Below are 20,601 nucleotides of genomic sequence, written 5' to 3'. Positions count from 1 at the left end.
TGTGTACCTCTGTTCCTTATCTCAAAACAACATCTCACTCAAAACATTTCAGCTCTTTCTCAACCCTCCTTCGGCTGGCACTGACATTTGATCTCATAGAATGAGATAAAGCTCAATGTGTTCATCTTTCACAATCTCTCTGAAGATTAAAATAACCTTGACAAATGTTTTTTAGTTGAAGAGATTAAGAGCAGAAAGTAGATGCAAGAACACGTCGGTATCAGGCAGGCCTGGATACAGTAGATGATAAGTTAAGATAAGTCATTGGCTGTGTTTGACTGGTCGGGCATTTATATTTGTTTCTTTATCTAAATAGTTTTTCTGTTTTATGTACCATTTCAAAATTCAGTGTTTTTTACTTCTGTTATTGTGTTTATGCTTTATTGAATAGAGTTTTGTGGCCATAGGTTTTTCTTTTTCTGACAATATGCAGATTCCTTCATTGACATCTGACATTCCTTCAAAAGCAACATAGAAAATGACCAGAATATTTTTTTGTTCTCTTCAGAAGCTTAAAATTCCTCTTCTTTTCCTTTATTTTTCACACCTGAAACTGAAATCCAAATACTTTTAATACCACAGTGTACTAGTTCTAAGAATAGTTTCCTATTCGTTGGTCAAGCCATGAATATTTCTATTAAATTGTGGCTTGCAGCCCTTGTGTTGGCATATTTTCTTTTGGCATGTTTTGAATTTGAATTTGAATACTTTAAAATTAGGCCACTGTGCTACATTAGTGTTCCCTGAGGTGACGTTTGCCTAATTTGGCCCAATTCTGTGACAACAGTGGCTGGCAACTATTATAAAATCCTTCCCAAACTCTTCATTTATTCAACAATAGTGAGATGTAGATGACATATTTTTTATTCATGCTTAGTTTTCATTATACAACATTGCTCAAATGGTTGATCTCTGTAGAAGTCACCCACCTATTCAGCATTTATTCAGTGATGGCAGTAAATTAACATCTAACAAATCTCTACTAGCATCTCTCACCTGCACTGCACTCCAACGGGACACACCGACCATTTCTGAGCCTGTGGCCTGAGCTGCAGTGGAGGCAATGATCTGCTGCTGTACAGATGATGCAGTCTGTAGGACAGGATTCACACAGTTTCCTTGCAGAGTGGAAATACCCCTCTGGACAGACATCCCGGCACTGACCCTGGAAGAAGTACCTGGCCACCCCAAACCTGTCTGGATGGACAAAAAAAAACAGAAGGAAGCCTGTATGGGAAATGCTGTGAGAGATAAGAACTCTGACAAGTGAAGAACAAAGAGTGCTGATGCACAAAACAGGTATGCAGACAGACAGGTAGTCATACACATGTACACAGAAACAGTCAAAACATAGATTGCTTTATGTGTGTGTGACTGTAATTTCATGGCCGGGCTTGTGTGTGCATGTGTTATTTAAAATGGACACTTTCACATTTTTGATTAGCCATCTCTTTTCTTCCCTGTTACACTCCCTTCTTTCATTTTTTACCCTTTAGAGACAGCAGGAGTGTGAAACTCCACATTACCGTCACAGGTCAGTATCAGATATTGTCTGCTCAGTACAAGTATGCCTGTGTGTGTGTGTGTGTGTGTGTGTGTGTGTGTGTGTGTGTGTGTGTGTGTGTGTGTGTGTGTGTGTGTGTGACTGGCCAAGATAGGAGAGGTTGACAGATGGAGGGTCTCTTCATGTTATTATTGTTATGTCTCACTGAGTCTCAGACAGACCTGCAATTAAATGGAACCACATTTGCAAACACAGTCTGACAAACTTGCCGGCTAATTGAGAGTGTGTGTGTGTGTGTGTGTGTGTGTGTGTGTGTGTGTGTGTGTGTGTGTGTGTGCACACGTGAAGTGATAGAGAGAGAGAGAGTGTGTGTGTGTGTGTGTGTGTGTGTGTGTGTGTGTGTGTGTGTGTGTGTGTGTGTGTGTGTGTGTGTGTGAAGGGGAAATCTGGTGTTAATCTTCTCCTTGGCTGTCTGGTTTCTTAAAGTGTGTGTGTAGGTGGGTGTGTGCGTAACAGAATCTCCCCAGTGTAAATACATTCGTTCTGACAGCCATAATACTGTCTGTGACACTGTGATAAACACAGTTATTACTACCACCCTCAAGTTGATATTTCTTCAGCTGTGAGGCTCTAATGACGTCCGGGTTTTATCATAACGATTGTTTTCACACTGATGAAGAAGGATTGGCTGCACGGGCTCCTAGGATCATAAAACTTACCAGAAGGCAGAAGGTAAGATTCTCAAAAGAAAAAAGTAGTTATCAAATCCAGACACAGCTTGTCCTTTAACTGAGTTAAATCCTGAGAGATGAGTGACCTCTGCATGAGGATACAATGAACAAATGACTGATTCCCCCTTTTAACACATCTATCAGTAGGCCTTGGCTGAATTACTGCTTTAATTAGATTCATTTACTTTTAGAGGATTGATTGGTGGAGTCTGGCACAAATGAGCCTTGGCTTGATCCATGTGATGTTACGAAAAAGCACGATTTCACTTACATTCCAGTCACAGCGAGATAGATGGGTTTTTAAGTGAACATCAGTGCTCTTTTGCAAAAAGCTACCTGTGTCACTTCAAAGGCTAAGAGCGTGCAGGTTTTATATGGTGGGAATTGTTCAAATAGTTCAATCTGCAATAACTGCAGCTTTATCCTGTCAGTTAAAGTAATGCAATTTTGATTGACACTATGAGAAATACAAAGCTGGTTTTATTGCTGTTGAAAGTACTTCATAATCAAAAAAGAAAATCACCATCAGAGCAGTTTAAAATCTTAATCTAGGTTAGTGTACCTCTGTCACAGCTTGTGCAGTTGTCAGGTCCCTCGTCAGTACACTCCTGGCAGGTGTGGTGACAGAGATGGCACTGCTTATCCATGGCATAACGCCCCTTCTGACAGCGGATGTCGCAGCGTCCATCATCAAAGAGCCTGCAGGTGGGCATGTGGTTCACAATGAATATGCAAAATTGAGAAATTTACAGTGTAGCGCTCTTTGTTTCTCCTGGGGGTTATTCAAACAGTAATACAAGTTCTTGTAATAAGTTACTTTATACATTTGTATTTAAGGTTGTTTAAAACGTCTACATTTAACATCACTACTACTGGTGAGTGTGAGTGAGTCTGTAGTGTTTCTATATGATACAGTGTATACAAAACAAATGTCAGTTCTTAGTTCTTCGTGTATGTTGGTTGGTTGGATTGGAATAAAGCAAGTGACCTCGTCAGCAGTATTACTTTGCAGCTTTTGAACATAAGTGTCTGTATGTCAGTGGTTCTCACCGTGTTACAGGGCAGCTGGTGCAGTCCTCTCTCTCCGGACCACTGCACTGAAAGCAGGTAGCATCACAAAGGTGGCACTTTTCATGTCGACTCAAGTACTCCCCTGCAGACGGAGAGCAACAGTGAATGGCAAGATCTCACACCTGCTGCCTGACAAATTCTGCCTCTAGAACCACTTTTCCTAGAAAAGACTCTTCAGCTAGTTTTTCTAACTAATTACGTACTTTTGTTGCTCCATGCTTTGTTTTTATTTGTTTACCAGCCTTGCTTGCTCACTTCTTCTTTTTCCTTCACTGAGTAACTTGAGTTGATGCTGTGATGTGTCCTAGTTGCACCAATTATAACCGACAGTCAGTTGTTATTGTTTTCATTTCATTGAAGGTCCCGCTCATTATCCTCTGGCTTCTGACATCTCCTGCACAATAAAAGCTATATCAATTTTTGTTGTCTTCTTCTCTTTGACTTGTTTTTGTATTGTGCAGAAGCATCTTTGAAAATGTCAGTCTCAGACGTACTTTCTAATTGCTGAGTGCTTTGACGGTAAACAGAGATACGATTTGGATCTGAGATATTTATTTGGCCCCTTGCGAGCCTGAAGACAAAGTGAAGATTCCTAAAACAACTCAAGACTTTATAAACAAGCACACAAGCATTAAATTACACTGGATTCTGTTGTTTAGACTAGATAGCTAAGAAAAGCCATACGCACCTCTATAGGTGAACTTCTTGTCTAGGGCATCTAGACTGTTGAAAGGATTGCTTGGCAAGAAAACTCCATGTCACCACCGTTGTGTGGGATCTGGTCTGGTACCAGTTAATGTAAATAAATATATTCATTTTAAGACTAATGACGGGGTTTTTTACTCGCCAAAGGCTGACCTGAAAGTGGACTTTTATTCATCATGGCCACAACAAAAAATGTTCTTCATGTTTGTGCAGATTCCTGCCACACACATACAAAGATATGCAGTTTAGGTGAACTGTATACTAAATAACAATTTAATGTATTTATCTTGTGTACTCAACTGGGGCCTTTGCAGACCTTGAACAAGACAAGCTGAGAAGATGACTGAAAAATACTTTTTTGTGTTTTACAAAACTAGATTTGAGCTTAAGCATTAAAAGGGCCCATTCCATAAGCAATATTCTTGATGACCTGTATTAGTGAACAGGTAATGGCAACGTCAGCAGCTTCATGGCTCAGCATGACTCGACAGTGAGAGCTTGCTAATTATAGCAGAGATGCAACATAATCATCTACCATATCATAAAGCCACATTCTCTAACAATACCAACTTGTCATTTTCTCATTTTTACTTAGAGAATAAAATGCCTTCCTCCATGGCCACATCCTCCACTGCTGAAAATGCTGAAAATGTGCGTAGGTTTTGGGAGGTCGGAAAGTTATTGTTGCAAAACGGAGTACAAGCTGGAAATTGAGTTTTGCGCGCCAGAAATCTCAGCACCTGGCAAACCAATTGTTGAGTCACTGACACTAACCAAAAGCAATATCACACTGCAGGTAGATATTATCATTGTCATTATGCAATATGCAGCAGTAAAACTATACTTGCTGCACTTGTAACATCATAAATCAATCATATTTATCTTTTCTTCCACTGCATGATTGAGTGTTACGTAAACTTTGGTCACAGTCAACCAGGACACACATAATATGCATATAAGCTATTGTGTCCAAAGTTGCAAGAGGATTGAGAAAAAGGTTCTTAAAAAACCCATCAACCTTCAGCTTCACACTTGGCAACATTGAAAAGAGCCATAACAAAAGAGGCATAAACATTGTCTCCTATCCCACCTTTGTATTAGACAAAGGTGACAGACACTGGCTCAGGCATAAGGATGGAGCTGTGTGTGTTTGTGTGTGTGAGCATCCTTCAAGGCAGCGGCGAGGTTGTCTGAGCTCTCTGGCTTTCTGTGAAAAGCTCAATTGTTCCTTTCAAAACAAAAGAGCTTCTTTGTGTACAAACACAACAGGCGGTGGCTTCCCATTCAGCAGAGCTCTGCTGAAACCATTCAAACAGCCCCCAAATAAACGCCGTCACTCTCCCTCACACACACACACACACGCACACACACAAATTGTCTCCCTGTCTCTCTGTGTCTCCCCCTCACTCACTCACACAAACAAACAGGGAGCCAAGTTCTCAAGGGACGGAAAGCCGCACAACTCCACTCAGCAAAAGCAGACACTTTGGACTCCCACTGCCAGACGGGAGAAGAATGGAGCGGAGATGAAAGAGAGCCTGTCACTCAGGGGAGTAAAACTTTTCCTCTGTTATGGACTCGGCTGACCTTGTGAGGACATTGACAGTCTACTCTGTTAGGAGAGAGAGCTCTGTTGGCAGATATCACACTGACATCTACCACACCTGGCCCTGAATCCCAATTCCCTGGCCCTTCCACCTCCTGATACCTGCACATACTTGGTCCAAGAAAGTAGGAAAAAAAGGTATATTCACTACACTCTGCAGGTTGTTTAACTAATGTTGTGTATTTATTACCACAGGGAAGTGTTCCTTCTTCTTCACCTGAGTTAAGTTATACATTATTAATCCATTTGGGCAAATTTGTCCTCGGTACCTATTCTTATTATTTAGTAAGCCAATGCCTTGTTCAAGGGCAATGTCAGGATTATTACCAAACATGCATGTCTTTTAGGATGGGAGGTGAAGTGAGAAGGTACAGGCTCTAAAATGTTCTCAAAGTATAAAAGTACTTTCTTGGTTTCCCTCTCTTATCTGTCTCGTCTTGATAAGTGTTTACATCTTTTTTATGTAATTTTTGTCTGTCATGCGTGATATGAACTGGCGTCGATGTTGGGATGGCGTGCAATGATGCTAAAATATATATATATATAATAATTGATAATGATAATTCTATTTAAAAGCAATAAATCTAGAGTAACAAGCCTGTTTTTGAAAATGTAAGGAGTAAAAACTATAGATATGTGAAAATTTAGGGAATAAAAATAAAAAGTTGTTAGGAAAAACAATACTTTTGTACTTCATTACTCCCCACCTCTGCAACCAGAGCTACAGTCATGCCTGCACATTAGTTACAACAGGATAAACTAAAATTTATCATGGCTCCCCACATGATTCGAGTGGCAGCAGAGGCCAAAAATTTGAAGGATGATGTTAATTATGGCCAGAATCAGCACTGGGGAGAGCTCAAGCCATGACATGAGGGGCACACTCCTTACAGGAGTTTTGTGAGGATTGAAATCAGCATATATGTGCAAGAATCTGAATTTATTTTTTAAATGAATTCCAATAAATATTGTGCAGGATTCATTTAAGTGAAAAAATGTCCAGAATTGTACTGTAGGGTCTCATACAAACTCTATCATGCAGTTTGTGTATCCATTGGCACCAGCACAAGACACCTGTGTGTGCAACTGTAATAATTGTGTAATCTGCAAATCATGCATGTTGAGTCACTTACACCAGCAGGTAAAACAAGCTTTTCTCTGTTTCAGTGAGAAATAAATTTAGACAACAGCATAACCTTAACAGCACCAATGAGCCACCCTAAAAAGAATAATTTCAGCAAAATCCACACTCAAAGAGACACATTTGCCAATATTAAACATAATATACTAGTTCCACAATATAGATAGGAACAAACAAAAATGTATGGGGATGACACGGGGTTGAGTCTACAGTTAAACACCTGCTTTACTGTATATAGTAGAGATATAATATCTAACAACTAACAATAATCTAACAATAAATATCTTATGGGTTAAAATGAAACTATTCACAAACAGGAATACTATTATCTTTCAACATTATTTGAATTGTAGCCCTGAAGTTGTCGATATCCTGATCCTACGATATAAATTCCAGCTGGATGGAAAAAAAAGAAAAAGACAACTGAAGACTAACTATAAAATAAGTTCTAAATTGAGGCGGATTTTGATCCCTCTCATGAATGTAAAATAGTCTTGACCTAAATCCACATAAGACAAAATAAATTTGCCCCTATAACAGAGCAGCAAAACACTGCTTCACTGACCTGTTTTTAACTTCTGTCTAATTGTCATTGAGTGCACATGTCTCCCTTTAAGTGCTCTGCCTGTGGCATGTGGAACTTTCATTTAATCAATCTGATCGAGTGCTGAAAACCTAAAATTTTCTGAAAGCAATGATCCGAATTTCAATGATGTTATTCTCTTTCATGAATTTGTAAAAAAAAAAAAGAAAAAAAAAAGAGAGACAGAAAAGAGGGAACCTAATGTTTTGGAAACGAATGGATGAGAATTTGATGAACAAAACCGCTAATGGTAGAAATAATACTGATTAATACACTGTTGACATAATTAGAACAGTGTATTAATGAGAACTGAAAAGAAAACAAAAACATGAACAGATTAAACATTTTAATAAGAACACTTAAGTAAAAAAAAAAGATTTTCAAAACTAGGACTTTGAGTAACATTAATAATGCATTGTCACAGATATGTCACAGGTACACAATAAAAACAGCTTTTATAAGAGGGGTGTGTGTGTGTGTGTGTGCGTCTACAACCACACAATCTAAAGTCAATTCAAGTCATCTTAAACAATGACCAAGAATAAGTTTTTGTTAACCAAAACAGGGGAGTCATCAATCTTTATTACAAATCAAGAACCATAACCAGTTGACAGTACAACAATTCATCTAATACTGTAAATGCTCAAGCTGCAGGTTTGAAAACCCACACAAATAGAATAAGAATCTTAAACATTATATTTGCTGTTGTTTATCAGAAACCAGCACCACCAGAATAACCTTTGAGTTTCATCAGGTAAGGTTCAGAGACAGACAGGAGGAGAAACCAGACATCAGAAGTTTGTCGGCCTCAACACAAGTACAGTTTTGGCTCAATGTGACTTAATATTTCTGACACACTCCTGGTTCTGCAATGTTTATGTCTGTTCACTTTCAGTTCTAACAATAATAATGTAAACAGAAAAAAACAATTGATTGCCTCATTGTGTTTGTTTACCGATTTTACTTGGGTTTGATTGAACACAAACTTCTACTGCCAAATGTGTTTCTATATTTAAATTTTAAACAAAATCCCTTTCTCTGAAACAACTGAAAGCAAAACTGTCACACCTCTGATCTGCACCACAACGGTTTGCTGTCTGTCTGCCTGTCAGAGACCTTTACCTGCAAATAAAACATGAAAATGACTGTGCCGATCATTAACCTTCTGTGTTGAAAGAGTAGAGCAATACTTCAGTTGATATGCATTGCCATTACAATGGAGTGACGAAGAGTAGAAACATCTAAAACTCTATCTTATTTGAGAACAGTAACATGTAGGGATGCACCGATACAGATTAAATATAATTACTGGACAAAATTCCCTTTATCTGGGTTACATATGGCATGTGGAAAACCAAACAGACAAAATAAAATGCAGTTTCCTGTAACAAATATATTTAAATGATTTTATCCAGTGACAACAAAGTAATGGTGGTGCTTTTAAATTGTTCAGTCACAGTAATGGATGGAATCAATATTCAGTTTTGGGCAAAAGTTTAGTCTCCCAAATCTGCATCATGGGTGAAAAATGGGCATCGGTGCATCCCTAGTACCACAAATTCATTATAACTCACTGCAGCGTTTCCTTCCCTGCAGAAAGCTCCAGAAGGAATGACTATCGACTTGTCTTGTAGTACCTCTGGAATGAATCAATGCTGTCTGGGCTTACATTAAGAATTAATGGCATTCTCCTATACACACCAATAAAGAAACACACACACTATTCAGAGGGAAGATTTATATTTTTTAAATAAATGAAATGAGGTGATTTTGGTCAGTAACGTGCATCAGTCTTGGGATACGGTGACACTGTAGCATCTAACTTCAAGTGGTGGCTGATTTATGCGTCTGAGTTCATGTTTATAAGCGTATGTGTGTGGTTCATATATATCTTACGTCTGTGTGTGAGTGTATAGAACTGCGTGCGTGTGAATTTGTGTTCCCTCCCCTAAACAGCCAAAGTCAGCCCAGACAGACATTATTTTCACATTACTGAGTGAGCTTCTTTTTTTTTTTTTCCTTTGACGTATATTTACAGGCAGAAAACCAGGGCCTTTCCTACTGTATGTTCACTTTCCATCTGTTTATCGTTAACACTGGAAAGAGAGGAGGAAGAGGAGCCAAAATAAAAATGCACACAGACTTATTCAGAGATTCACAGGCTGAGTGGCTCCTGTTTTAAGCTATGCTTCCTACACTGGCAACAAAAAAGAAGGTTCAATTATTTTGGCATCGATGCTTTGGTCACAAAATACCGACACTTTTATTCTTTTGTTTGTTTTCACTTTTGTTTTCGTTTGCTCGTTTGTTCTTGAAATAAGTCCCAGTCATTTTACACCCTGACCACGTGTGTGTGTCCCAGTACAGAAAAAAGGTAGGTTTGTTGTAGTCCTGTCATCGCACCTCCGATGCAGTCCCTTTAAGAGGCACAGATTCTCTTATAAATTATGTGACTGTGAATGAGTGGGCAGGGGGTTTGAGAAGGAGGGGTGCCCCCTGTGCCCCCACATCCCCCCCGCACTCCCTTTACGCCCAGTGAGTACGTCCCGTCACCCCTTTTGCGAGCACGTTCTGCAGCACAGTTGCTGCAGCACTTTCCTCTGGCAAAGATTGTTCTTTTTAACGAGCACGCAGAAACTGCCTTCCGCCCAAGATTCTTCATTTGCTTTCCACAGACCAGGAAGAAGAAATACAGGGGGAGTTTGGAAGGAGGGGAGGGGGGGAAAACATGCACACACAGACAAATACATGTGGAAACACACATTCAAACACACACACACAGGGCAGAACCATTAGAAATGGTTGAATGGCAGGCAGAGCCGTGTGATTGGTCAGGAGAGGGTTCAGATGACAGGAAGAGTATTTTGATCCAATCACAGGTGATGTTCATCGAGGTGGAAAATGATTGTAGTCCAGTGGAGTGATTGGATCCGTGTCAGGAGAGAGGGAAAACAGATTTGGGAGAAAAAACAGAGAGAGAGAAAAAAAACAAACGTCACACAATTAGAAAATTTAAGATATTTTTAAATTCATAACTTTGTGTCATTTGCATCACAGAAAACTTAAAGTGCACCACCAGTCTGTAAAAACTGAAAGCCAATTCTTTCATTTATCAACAGCAATTTCACTTTTGAGCCAATCAAAGTTTCACCAATATGAAATCAGTTACCTTTGGTTTAGGAAGGTTGGAAACAGACTGAGTGTGTGCACTTCAAGCAAAGTAAAATCCATAAAATGTAAAGAAATTTTTCTCCTCTGAGCTTTATTTCATCACAGCCTGGGAGACTTTTCTGCCATGGGTTCATTTTAACTAGCAGGTTTTGGCTCTAGCAGCCAATCACAGGCTGCTGTCGAAGAGTCATAATCAGCCAGTTAGTGAGAAATACTATAATAATATTTATTTACACCCAAAAGATCCATAAGCCAAACATGCATCATTTGGAAAAGACTACACCATAAAGCACAGCAAACAATCGAGAGGGCAGGAAAAGACGCAAGAGAAATCAGACAATTGTGTTAAAGGAACAGGTTATAAGGATCAAAAGAAGAGAGAAGTAAGTAGATGCTTAAAGAAACTTTTCAGCTTATGCAGTGTGACAAAGTACAGTGCAACAACCAGGAAAAGAATGAGTTTATGTTTAAAAAAAAAGCAAGAATGTGTGAGTGTGTTATACCAGAGAGATTTTATATTAATAATATGCAGAATATGACTGAAACCTTTTGATAAAAACACAAAAAAGGCAAAAGCAAAGACAGACCGCCTTCCTGCTATGAAGCTACAACAATGAGAAGTTTGATTGAAGAAGTTAGTACAAAGCTGAAACATAAAAAAGAAGGCCACAGGTGAATCCTTAACTTTTACTTAATAAAACTACCTTGCACATTCATTTTTAATACCCTGTGGGATATAAAGCAATTTAATTCATCTGGAGAGAGATTCAGAGAGTTGAGATATAAATCTGCACCTCTGAGGCCTGTCCCTCTTTAATTAGCTTGGATTGTTTAGACAAGACCATTTGTGTACTTTTGCATTTAATATTGTAAAAATATAAAAATACTATTGTGAGTCAAATACATTATGAAGTATGTTGTAACATGATCCTGTCCAATTCAATGCTCTAGTTGGTCCAAGAAATTTCACTGCAAACCATATTAGTATGCATTATGATTGCCAGTGAGAGGTAACAAGTATATAATAAACACACTGAGGCCATCTTGTAGATAAGAAAGCTGACAACTCACCATCTTTGCAGATGGTGCTGACCACGCAGGCTCCTGCCTCCAGATTGTAACCACTGACACAGCTGCTGCAGTTTCTTTCACCGGGCCCCAAGCACTCGTAGCAGCTATGGTCACACCTATTGACAGTTGTATGAAGAATTAGAGACTTGTTTATGCAGCACTGTGCACAGATTTCTTTGCCTTTATAGAGATTGATTTTGTTTTCACATTTCCAATTCACTGCTCCCCAATATACACTTAAACACCACTCAAACTATAAGGAAACTGACTCCTAGTCAGCCTCAAATACTGAAGAATAAAAATCATTTCAACACAGTAACACAAACCTTTATGAGACTTTATGATACTATACTTAAGTGTGAGCTAGAATATCTTACAGTCATTTTGGATTTAGCATAAAAATCAAATGCAAAAAGGGAGAAAACTATTTGTTTCATCCAAGTAGACATTGAAACATGTATGATTTTTGCTGCTAATGTGCATCATAAACTGTGGAGGTGGGAAAACCAGAAAAAAAAAGAGCAGACCCACCAAAATATTAAAATCAAAATCAAATGATAGTATTTGAACAACCTCAGCACAAAACTTAAATTGTCCGCTCCAATTCATTTATGCTTTGGCCTTTTCAGTGTGTGTTGGTGAGCAGCATTTGCAAAGAACTGGCAGTTTTAATGTGTTGTAAGAGGAGAAATTTGGACTATCTGAAATAACCCTGTAGGAGCAGAGTTCCAAAATGAGGCAACAGGAAACCATTTTCAGAAATCAAGTGAGGTAATGGGTCAAGTGAGCAATCAATAATTAAAGTTGGAAGGGGAAAAACAGTAGGGAGGCAAGTCTACCTCAAGTAACGATAAGAAAGGCAGACAAGATGTCGGACTCTGTGGAGGTGTTTGACTGGGTGTGATAGGAGGCAAAGTAGTCATCAAACTGTCATCAAACATAGGAAACATGGGAATCCTCCCTTTTCTCCTCAACAGGTTAACATTAGTGACGAGTGAGGCAACAGACTTGTCCGTGGGAAAACTGCAAACAGCTTTAAGATAGGATCAACGACTGCACTAAAGGGCAGTTCTGAAGGGCTTGTTAAAATGGTGTTGAAACAGTGATGAGCACCATGCTTTTCTAGTAAACTCCAAAAGACAGCAAAGTCCTCTACTGTAGGTTTTCTGCTTATACTTCCACCTGTTGTTAAAATGGTTGAATGATATTTCATTGAAAATTACACTGTTCCTGTTTGAGTCCAAGTTTTAAATACGGGTATAATGCAACAGAATTTCTCTTTCATAAGACATGTCAGTGTCTGAATCATGGGCTGGACACTTGTTAACTAATGTTAAATGAGAAAGCAAAACACAAAAGATTGTGCACTGAACATTAATGCAAAAAGAAAAATAACTACTGAAAATACACTGTGAGCATGGCACTGCAGTAAGAACAAGTAATGGTAGAAAAGGATAAACTGGGGTTAAAGTGAAAAGAAATATTGAAATTTGCACTTGCACGCTAAAGCTTTAGATGTCTGTCTTTAATTTTGTAGACCAGAGATCTAAAAGTTTTTAGATCTTTTCCTATGGGGTAGAGGTGTTGGCAAGTGTGCTGACTCACTTCTTACAGGACCTCTGCACCTGGCCATTGTCTGAGGTCTGCTCTGACAGGTAGTAGCCAGTGCTGCATGTTGACACACACCGCCAATCCTCAAGTAAGTAGCCATCTGCACACTTAGTGCACGCCTCTATTCCTGTGCCTGAAAAACATGCAGACACACAATTCAGGAATGTTTTCAGGGCATTAAAATTAAATAATAAACAAAACATTTTCTTTTGGGTATTCATTGTGTATGCTAAATATAAAATGTATACATTTAATAGAATTAAGACTAGCTGTTAAAAATCTTTCGACTTCCTACCTGCGCAGGTGGCACAGGCCCGATGACAGGGTTCACAAGTCCTTCTATGGCCATTGTAATAAGTCCCTGGGTCACATGTCATCTGACACTTGTTTCCTTGAAGACTAGAAAGAGAAAAAGAAATAGAAAAAGATAGATATTCATACCTCATATTCATCATAAATACCAGGATAAAAAACAAGTTAAAACAAACAGATAATTTATAAAATAAACTTTAATTAGCCTTAACAGCTTTTAAAAGCCAGCTGCTGCTGAGCAATTATTTTAGAATATTCTTTCTGGGCAAATATTATTATTATAATGGAAAAAACAACAGTATTATTAATATACAAGAGATTTTGCAAGTGCTGAGTGTAGAGGTACACGTAGGCTAGGAAGTAGGTTTGGAGGTTATAATATCAGTTCTGTGAAGTCACAGTGAGCACAGGTTGGTGAGCTTGCTGCCCTAAGCTGAAAAACAGCTGGTCTGTGTTAGCTAACGTTTCCCAGAAACGATCTCGTCTGGTCCCCTCTTCCTCCTCCTCGCCTCCTAACCGACCATGCACCATTCATGGTCTGAACTGAATGGGAAAGGGGAGACTCTGTGTGTGTGTGTGTGTGTGTGTGTGTGTGTGTGTGTGTGTGTGTGTGTGTGTGTGTGTGTGTGTGTGTGTGTGTGCATGTGTGTGCATGTGTGAGCATGTGTCTTACTGTGGTCTCACTGGTGTTCAGAGGAAATTATGGCTTACAAGTGTCCCCACCTCCACCTCTGGCTACACTGAACACTTAAAGCTGGGTTCAAGACCACAATATGTTTTAAACACTTCACAAGAGTTTCCCTCATGACCTATATGAGCACTTTGAAACACCCTATCCTTTGTCAGGTCAAGTGTAGTTGGTGCGGTTTGCAGAGGCTTGCTGTGAAGTGGCCAGAAAATGAACTGAAACATGTCTGCATGGATATCTAAATGTTTCACATCAGAGGTTCTTCAAAGACAGATCACAACCCAAAATGGGCTACAGCTCCACTTCTTGTGGGTCTCCGCATGACATGAGTATATGTGGGCTTTAATAAGCCTGGATCACTGGGAAATACTGTTTACTCAATTTGGGTCCCAAGTGGAAAACAGTTGGGAAGCCCTGGTTTCACTGGTTCATGCCGCAAACCAAAACCACAACACAATGTGCTAGTCTAAATTAGCAATACTGTATTCCTGCAACATTATAGTGGATGAACACAGAATGTTTTTATCCTGACACGCCAAGAGTGATATTCAAGCCAAATTGGTGCAAAAAGACAAAACCTGAGCTATTTCTACGGGGACGACAGAGGACCGACTGTAATAGATCTGCATATGGACAAGCTGTGATTATATCTGCAGGTCTGGTAGCAACCGGCTGACAATTACATTACATGTTAAAAGGCACAGAGCCCCACAGTCACACCATGGACACCATGTTGTGTAACTTGTTTTTTAATGTAGTTAAATTAAAGGTCCCGTGTGTAACACTTAGGAGGATCTACTGGCAGAAATGGAATATAATATTCATAACTATGTTTTCGTTAGTGTGCACCCGAATATAGGAATTGTTTTGTTACCTTAAAATGGGGCTTTTATACCAACAGACAATGCTGATTGCCCTCCCAGGAGTCCGCTATCTTGAACCGCCATGTTTCTACAGTAACCCAGAAGGGACAAACCAAACACTCGCTCTAGATAGGCAGTCGTGGCCACCATACCCCTTTTGTGCTTGGAAGGGAGGATGAAACAAGAGCATTTTGATCTGCAACTACACACCACTAGATTTCAACAAATCCTACACACTGGACCTTTAAACCATTTATTTAGGTGAGCTGCATGGGGAACCTTAAGGGCAGCTGTGGTTCAGGAGCTATGGTGCTTTGGATAAAAGTGCATTTTGTTTGCAGCAACTATACAGTTACTGTGGTGAAAATGTCAACACTGTAATCTATTATGTAGCAACAGGCACAGTAAGACTGAAATCACTAGCTGTCAGGACAGTACATTTCTCAGTGCTTTAAACTCCCTATCAGTGTCTCTGCTTAGGCATTGCTCAGCGTGTCTCCAAGCTTACCTCATCCCAGGTTTGCATTCTGTGCAGATATTGGAGGTGGTGCACCTCCTACAGTTCTCTGGACATCTCCTGCAAATGTTGGAATCTGAAAGACAGCGGGTGAGCCAGTCATACACAGTGGCTAATGGGATCCAGAGGTCTCGTTGCATTTGAAATGAAGAAAGGGAGCAGAGTAGGAAGACAATGATCAAGGGGAGGAGAAAGGGCAAAGTAAGTGAGGAAACCCAGTAAGAAAAGTGGAAAGGGAAGGGAGAGAGAATAAGTAGAAGAAGGGGCAAATGAACAAAACAGAAGGACTAAAGACAGAAGGAGAGGGAAGAACGGAAATGTCAAAAGGTTAAAGCTGCGGGGATGAAAAAGAAGATTGTAGTGTTGGTGAGGGAGGAGAGGAATGTAGATGAATATTTCAAAAGGCAGACTTAAGGCAATGACACGCTTTGACACAATGCACATGGACATTTCTGCCTTCAGTACAGATGAGGTTGAAAAAGGATACGGGAATAATGTGTATTATTATTGCTGGGAAATCAATGGGTGCAGTATGACTATTAATCAAAACTGCTATTTCTACATTTCTGAAAAACGTTGCTTATGTATGACACAACCTTTATGGTTTTGTTTGGGAAGTCATATGGTCAGAGCAAAGAGGAGGAGACTGCGAGTAAGTAAGGGCTGTCGGTAAGATTTTCAGGAATCTGAAAATCATTACAGGGTGGATGCAGGATACAGATAGCTTTCCGTGAAAAGAAAATGCACTTTTACATCACTTTTGAGTGTTACTTTCCCATTTTAGATGAGAACTGGAGAAAATTTATCAACAATTTCTACTGAAATATAAGATTTCTTTTGCTTTTCTCTGTTTTATATAATTTTATGAAAAATATCTTTGGATTTTTACACAAAACAAGCAATCTGGCCTTTGGCTGTGGGAAATTATGATGGGCATTTTTACAATTTTCTTATAAGATAAACAATAAATCAGTTCATCAAAAATAATAGAGCGATAACTCCACAAGGAATTAGTTGCAATCCTGGTTGAAATGTCTTTATGGGTCTGTGACATTTCTATCTACATCCGCTGCTTGTGCTTTTAACAAATATCAGTCAAATATCACACTTGATTCAGTTTATACCACACAATAAAGACATCCTGTAGCTTACATTACTTTGTCCATAATTAGGTGGGTATCTCTAAACAAAAAAAAAAAAGTTATCTTGACCAGTAATGAAATTATTAAATCAACATGTTCATGTGTTAATAAAGGCAGAAACTCATCTGGCATTGCTTGTCAGACTGACAAAGAGAAGATAAACTCTAGATAGCTCATTTAACACAACACAATACTCTGCAGTGCCAACATTTCAAAAGAAAAAAGTATCCACTACATCTTGGCCCTTTGAAATGTTATGATTGAACTTGGATCAGATCACATCAGATCTGCTGCCAGAGACTCTCAGAGCTGCCAGGACTTACACCGCCTTGGCTGCAAACCAATATATAGACATAATTATAAGATATACATAGATTCAGCCTCTCATTCCTGCTTTACTTTCATCCAGGCTGGCATACATCTTGAACTTAAGACAAACCAGTAACTGTATATACTGCACTACTCTGTTTATTATAAACCAGTGGTCAACAGAAAGAAAACAAGCTGCCTTCTCATAAACATAATCCATACACAATCCTTCTGTAGATCTGTTTTATTTCATGATTTATTCCACTTTAAACTGTTGAATAAAATCTACCTACTAGCACACACTTTCCAGTCCTGTTCGGTTCAGCAAGTGCATGAAAATAAACAACTGACTAGACGTTACATCAATGATACAACAGCATCATTCTGAGGTAATGAATGAAAGCAGCTTTGTTGATAGTTATGGCCATTTTTGTGATGCAGGTTTCTAGAACTTTTTTTTATTAATGGGCAGTAGAGTGACAATAAACTTAGACAAATTATTGACCCTGCGTGAGCATGTAGCAATCATTGCCTCGCCTGATTTAGTGTTTAGGCTTATTCTTTTGTATGCCCAGAATTGTTAAGTTAAGTTAAATTTAAATGTTGGTTGTTGGTTGTTGCTGTGCACCTGTCTGTCTCTCTGTCTCTCGCTCTCTCTCTGTCTCTCTCTCTCTCTCACCCCAACTAGTCGAGACAGACGACCACCCACCTAGAGCCGAAGGATCTGTCCTAGGTTTCTGCCTTTTAACAGGCAGTTTTTCCTTGCCCTTGTCGCCAAGTGCTTGCTCATGGTGGTACTGTTGGGTCTCTGTAATTAATGTTTTAAAGAGTTCGGTCTAGACCTGCTCTATTTGAAAAGTGTCCTGAGATAACTTCTGTTATGAATTGACGCTATACAAATAAAATTTAATTGAATTGAATTGAACAGATGCAAAGGAGAAAACATGTCGGGAGAAGCTTATAAAAACCACAAGCTGGGACAAAGGAATGATACAGTGAAACGTACCATGGTCGAGGTAGAAACCGTCTGCACAGTTGGCGACACAAGTGTTGGAGCCCTCGCTGAGGTGGAAACCAGTCCTGCATGTGGTGCACTGGTCGCTACGGCTACCAACGCAGGTCTCACACAACGAGGAGCACTTCTTGCAGCGCTTCCTGTCGTCACGGAAAAAGCCACTGGGGCACTCTGACACGCACATCCTGGAGAGAGATATGATTGAAGGGATAGACAAGTGGGGCACAGGGTGAAAGAGAGTGTCATAAATGGAGCATGGAATTTAAGTTGGAGTGTACTCTGACTGCAGTCTGCTTGAACACTGTAGACAAAATAGACCTCATTGTTCCATGATTAACAACCTCCATCACACAGCTCAGTATAATGTTAACAGGCTCAAAATGTAAAACATATGTCTGACAAAAGTATTAAAAGGCATAACATATTGTGTGCAATTATAAATATAAGCTCAAGTAAAATATAGTTTTATAGGACTAAAGGAGAAATATATTTTTTCATAATTACCCATAGTAAATGTAAACTTATTTTTCATGTATCAATAGCACGTAATGAGTTGGGACAAACAGAAGTAGAGGGGCCAAGTGTGTGCGTGCGGGTGCTATATGGTGAACAGGTGCAACATCTGTTGGATAACTTCACAGCCCTCCGTCACCCCCTCCTTTCACCCTGAGGCTCCCTTCCTTAGGTGAAAAAGATCTCCAAAATCCTCAAAAGCACAAAATACACACACATGCACACACTCCTTAAGCCTTATTCACACATTCACAGAGTTTTCTGCCAAGAAACACACATTGCACGTGTGAAACACATAATCCACGTGTGCACAGACACACTGCCATGCGCTTGTCCTCCGACTTCAATGCCTTTTGTCTGCTATGCTGAAACGTTTATTTACCCAATAAAGATAATGGAAACAGCTAAATGTAACGTCCACCCCAAGGACACCACTGAATGAGAGAAAAACTTTAAACAGCACTTCCCTGACCACATTGCCAGTGCAAGCAGATGTCAGTAATTGAAAGTGTATGGACATGAAATTGTGATAAAGAGAATTTAAAGGAACATTCCAACATTTCCTTTTTTAACACAACTCTTATTTTGTAGTTTTCATCATTCCTATTAGTTATGATTATGTTTGTAGTCACAAAATTAATTACTAAGATCTGGGGAGGTAGCAGCATTTGCTTCAATAGAGCAAGAAACACAAGCGGTCAGACAATCACAGGGGTCGTAAAGAAACAAAAATTATAGCCACATCATCAAAATCACTATTGGTGCAGGTGAAAATAAAATGTTTAAATATATTACTAATTAAAAATTGTCAACATTTATTTTACATTTTAGAAAATTCTGGTTCTTTCAAAATGAACTGAGGACTTACAGCCTGAGAATTTCTGAAATTCTGGCTTTAGCCGTGGATACAATGTACACACATATGTGCTCATAAACAGTGCTGAAAAAAACCTACAAAGACCCACACACACCTTTTGGTGAGCCTAGACCATCAAACACATATGTAGGGATGTAATTATCTGAACATTAAACACCACCGCCATCCCTCCTCCTTCCTCCCACCACTCCCCCAATCTTCATTCATCAATTGCTCCCTGTGGTGGCAGAAAAGGGCAGCACACCTCTAAAGTGGGCTAATGATAAGGCAGAGCCTAAGCTTGCACATTCTTATGCACCTGCATTGGTTTGTCTTTTATTAGTGCAGAGACCCGTCGACACAAAGGCAATTACAACAGACTTTGATCCTAATGGGATCCTAAGGGCACACACAAATGTGCACGCACGCACACAAATTCACAGTCACACACACACAGACACACACAGACGTACACACACTTAACAGGAGGGCAGAGACTGAACATGATATGGCTGACAGGAAACAGAATCTCTCTTATCAGCCTGTCAAGGTGAAACCACCTGCACTGTTTCTTAACCATATTCACATTAAGCTCACCAAATAACAGGGGCAGGAGCTGACCTGTCACCTTAAATAATGGCGAAAGGGAAATGTGAAGAATTCCAAATGAACCAGAGCAAGTTACAACACTGATGAGTATATCAAATCAGTGGCATGCTACAAAATCAAAATATGATTTCCTTAACATTTAGAACAATTTAAAAGTAAGATGACTCAGGGTCAGAATATTACAACAAGCTAGAGATTATGTCATGTTGTCTTTTTTGTTTAACTACATAACCGAAGCAAGGTACTGTACATTAACTTGGTGCCTTTGAAGTCTCCTACTGTGGAAACATGTAAAAGCAGCTCAAGACACACTTGTTTACTTTTTTACTTTTATATTGTGTGTCACTTTTGGGCCTTCTGATCCAGAAAGGTGCTATAACTTTGAGCCTGTCACCTTCATGGAAGAAACATAAATAGTGAATTGTTCTTAAAAACAACAAAATAGAGGTAAAAACAAAGACGTTGGATTTCTTGTAAGAATATTGTTAAATAACCTCTGATTTGGTTGTTGCTGGTCTGATAATTTGGACACAAAACATGGACAGCAAATTTCTGCTGGTATGCGGATTCTTCAATTAATTCA

General features: G+C 39.3%; 1 protein-coding gene across 4 annotated transcripts in view; it reads right to left on the bottom strand.

Moving 5' to 3' along the window:
• pcsk5b (proprotein convertase subtilisin/kexin type 5b) overlaps positions 1-20,601 on the bottom strand; it is a 72,862-nt gene that overhangs the window by 11,712 nt on the left and 40,549 nt on the right. For 2 of the 4 annotated variants that reach the window (XM_051422480.1, XM_051422481.1), the window contains exons 16-23: positions 18,032-18,225; positions 15,566-15,650; positions 13,490-13,593; positions 13,189-13,327; positions 11,584-11,699; positions 3,286-3,388; positions 2,798-2,934; positions 997-1,197 (exon numbers count right to left, since the gene is read on the bottom strand). In XM_051422480.1, the coding sequence (XP_051278440.1) occupies positions 997-1,197; positions 2,798-2,934; positions 3,286-3,388; positions 11,584-11,699; positions 13,189-13,327; positions 13,490-13,593; positions 15,566-15,650; positions 18,032-18,225 (1,079 nt within the window). Of the gene's footprint in view, positions 1-996; positions 1,198-2,797; positions 2,935-3,285; positions 3,389-7,672; positions 10,007-11,583; positions 11,700-13,188; positions 13,328-13,489; positions 13,594-15,565; positions 15,651-18,031; positions 18,226-20,601 lie in introns of those variants that run through there. The other 2 variants (XM_051422483.1, XM_051422482.1) reach the window with 2 other exon arrangements.

The sequence above is a fragment of the Dicentrarchus labrax genome, unplaced genomic scaffold, assembly GCF_905237075.1.
Source record: "Dicentrarchus labrax unplaced genomic scaffold, dlabrax2021, whole genome shotgun sequence".
NCBI lineage: Eukaryota > Metazoa > Chordata > Actinopteri > Moronidae > Dicentrarchus > Dicentrarchus labrax.
Note: the sequence above shows the minus strand (reverse complement) of the source record. Positions and strands in the feature narration are given on the sequence as shown.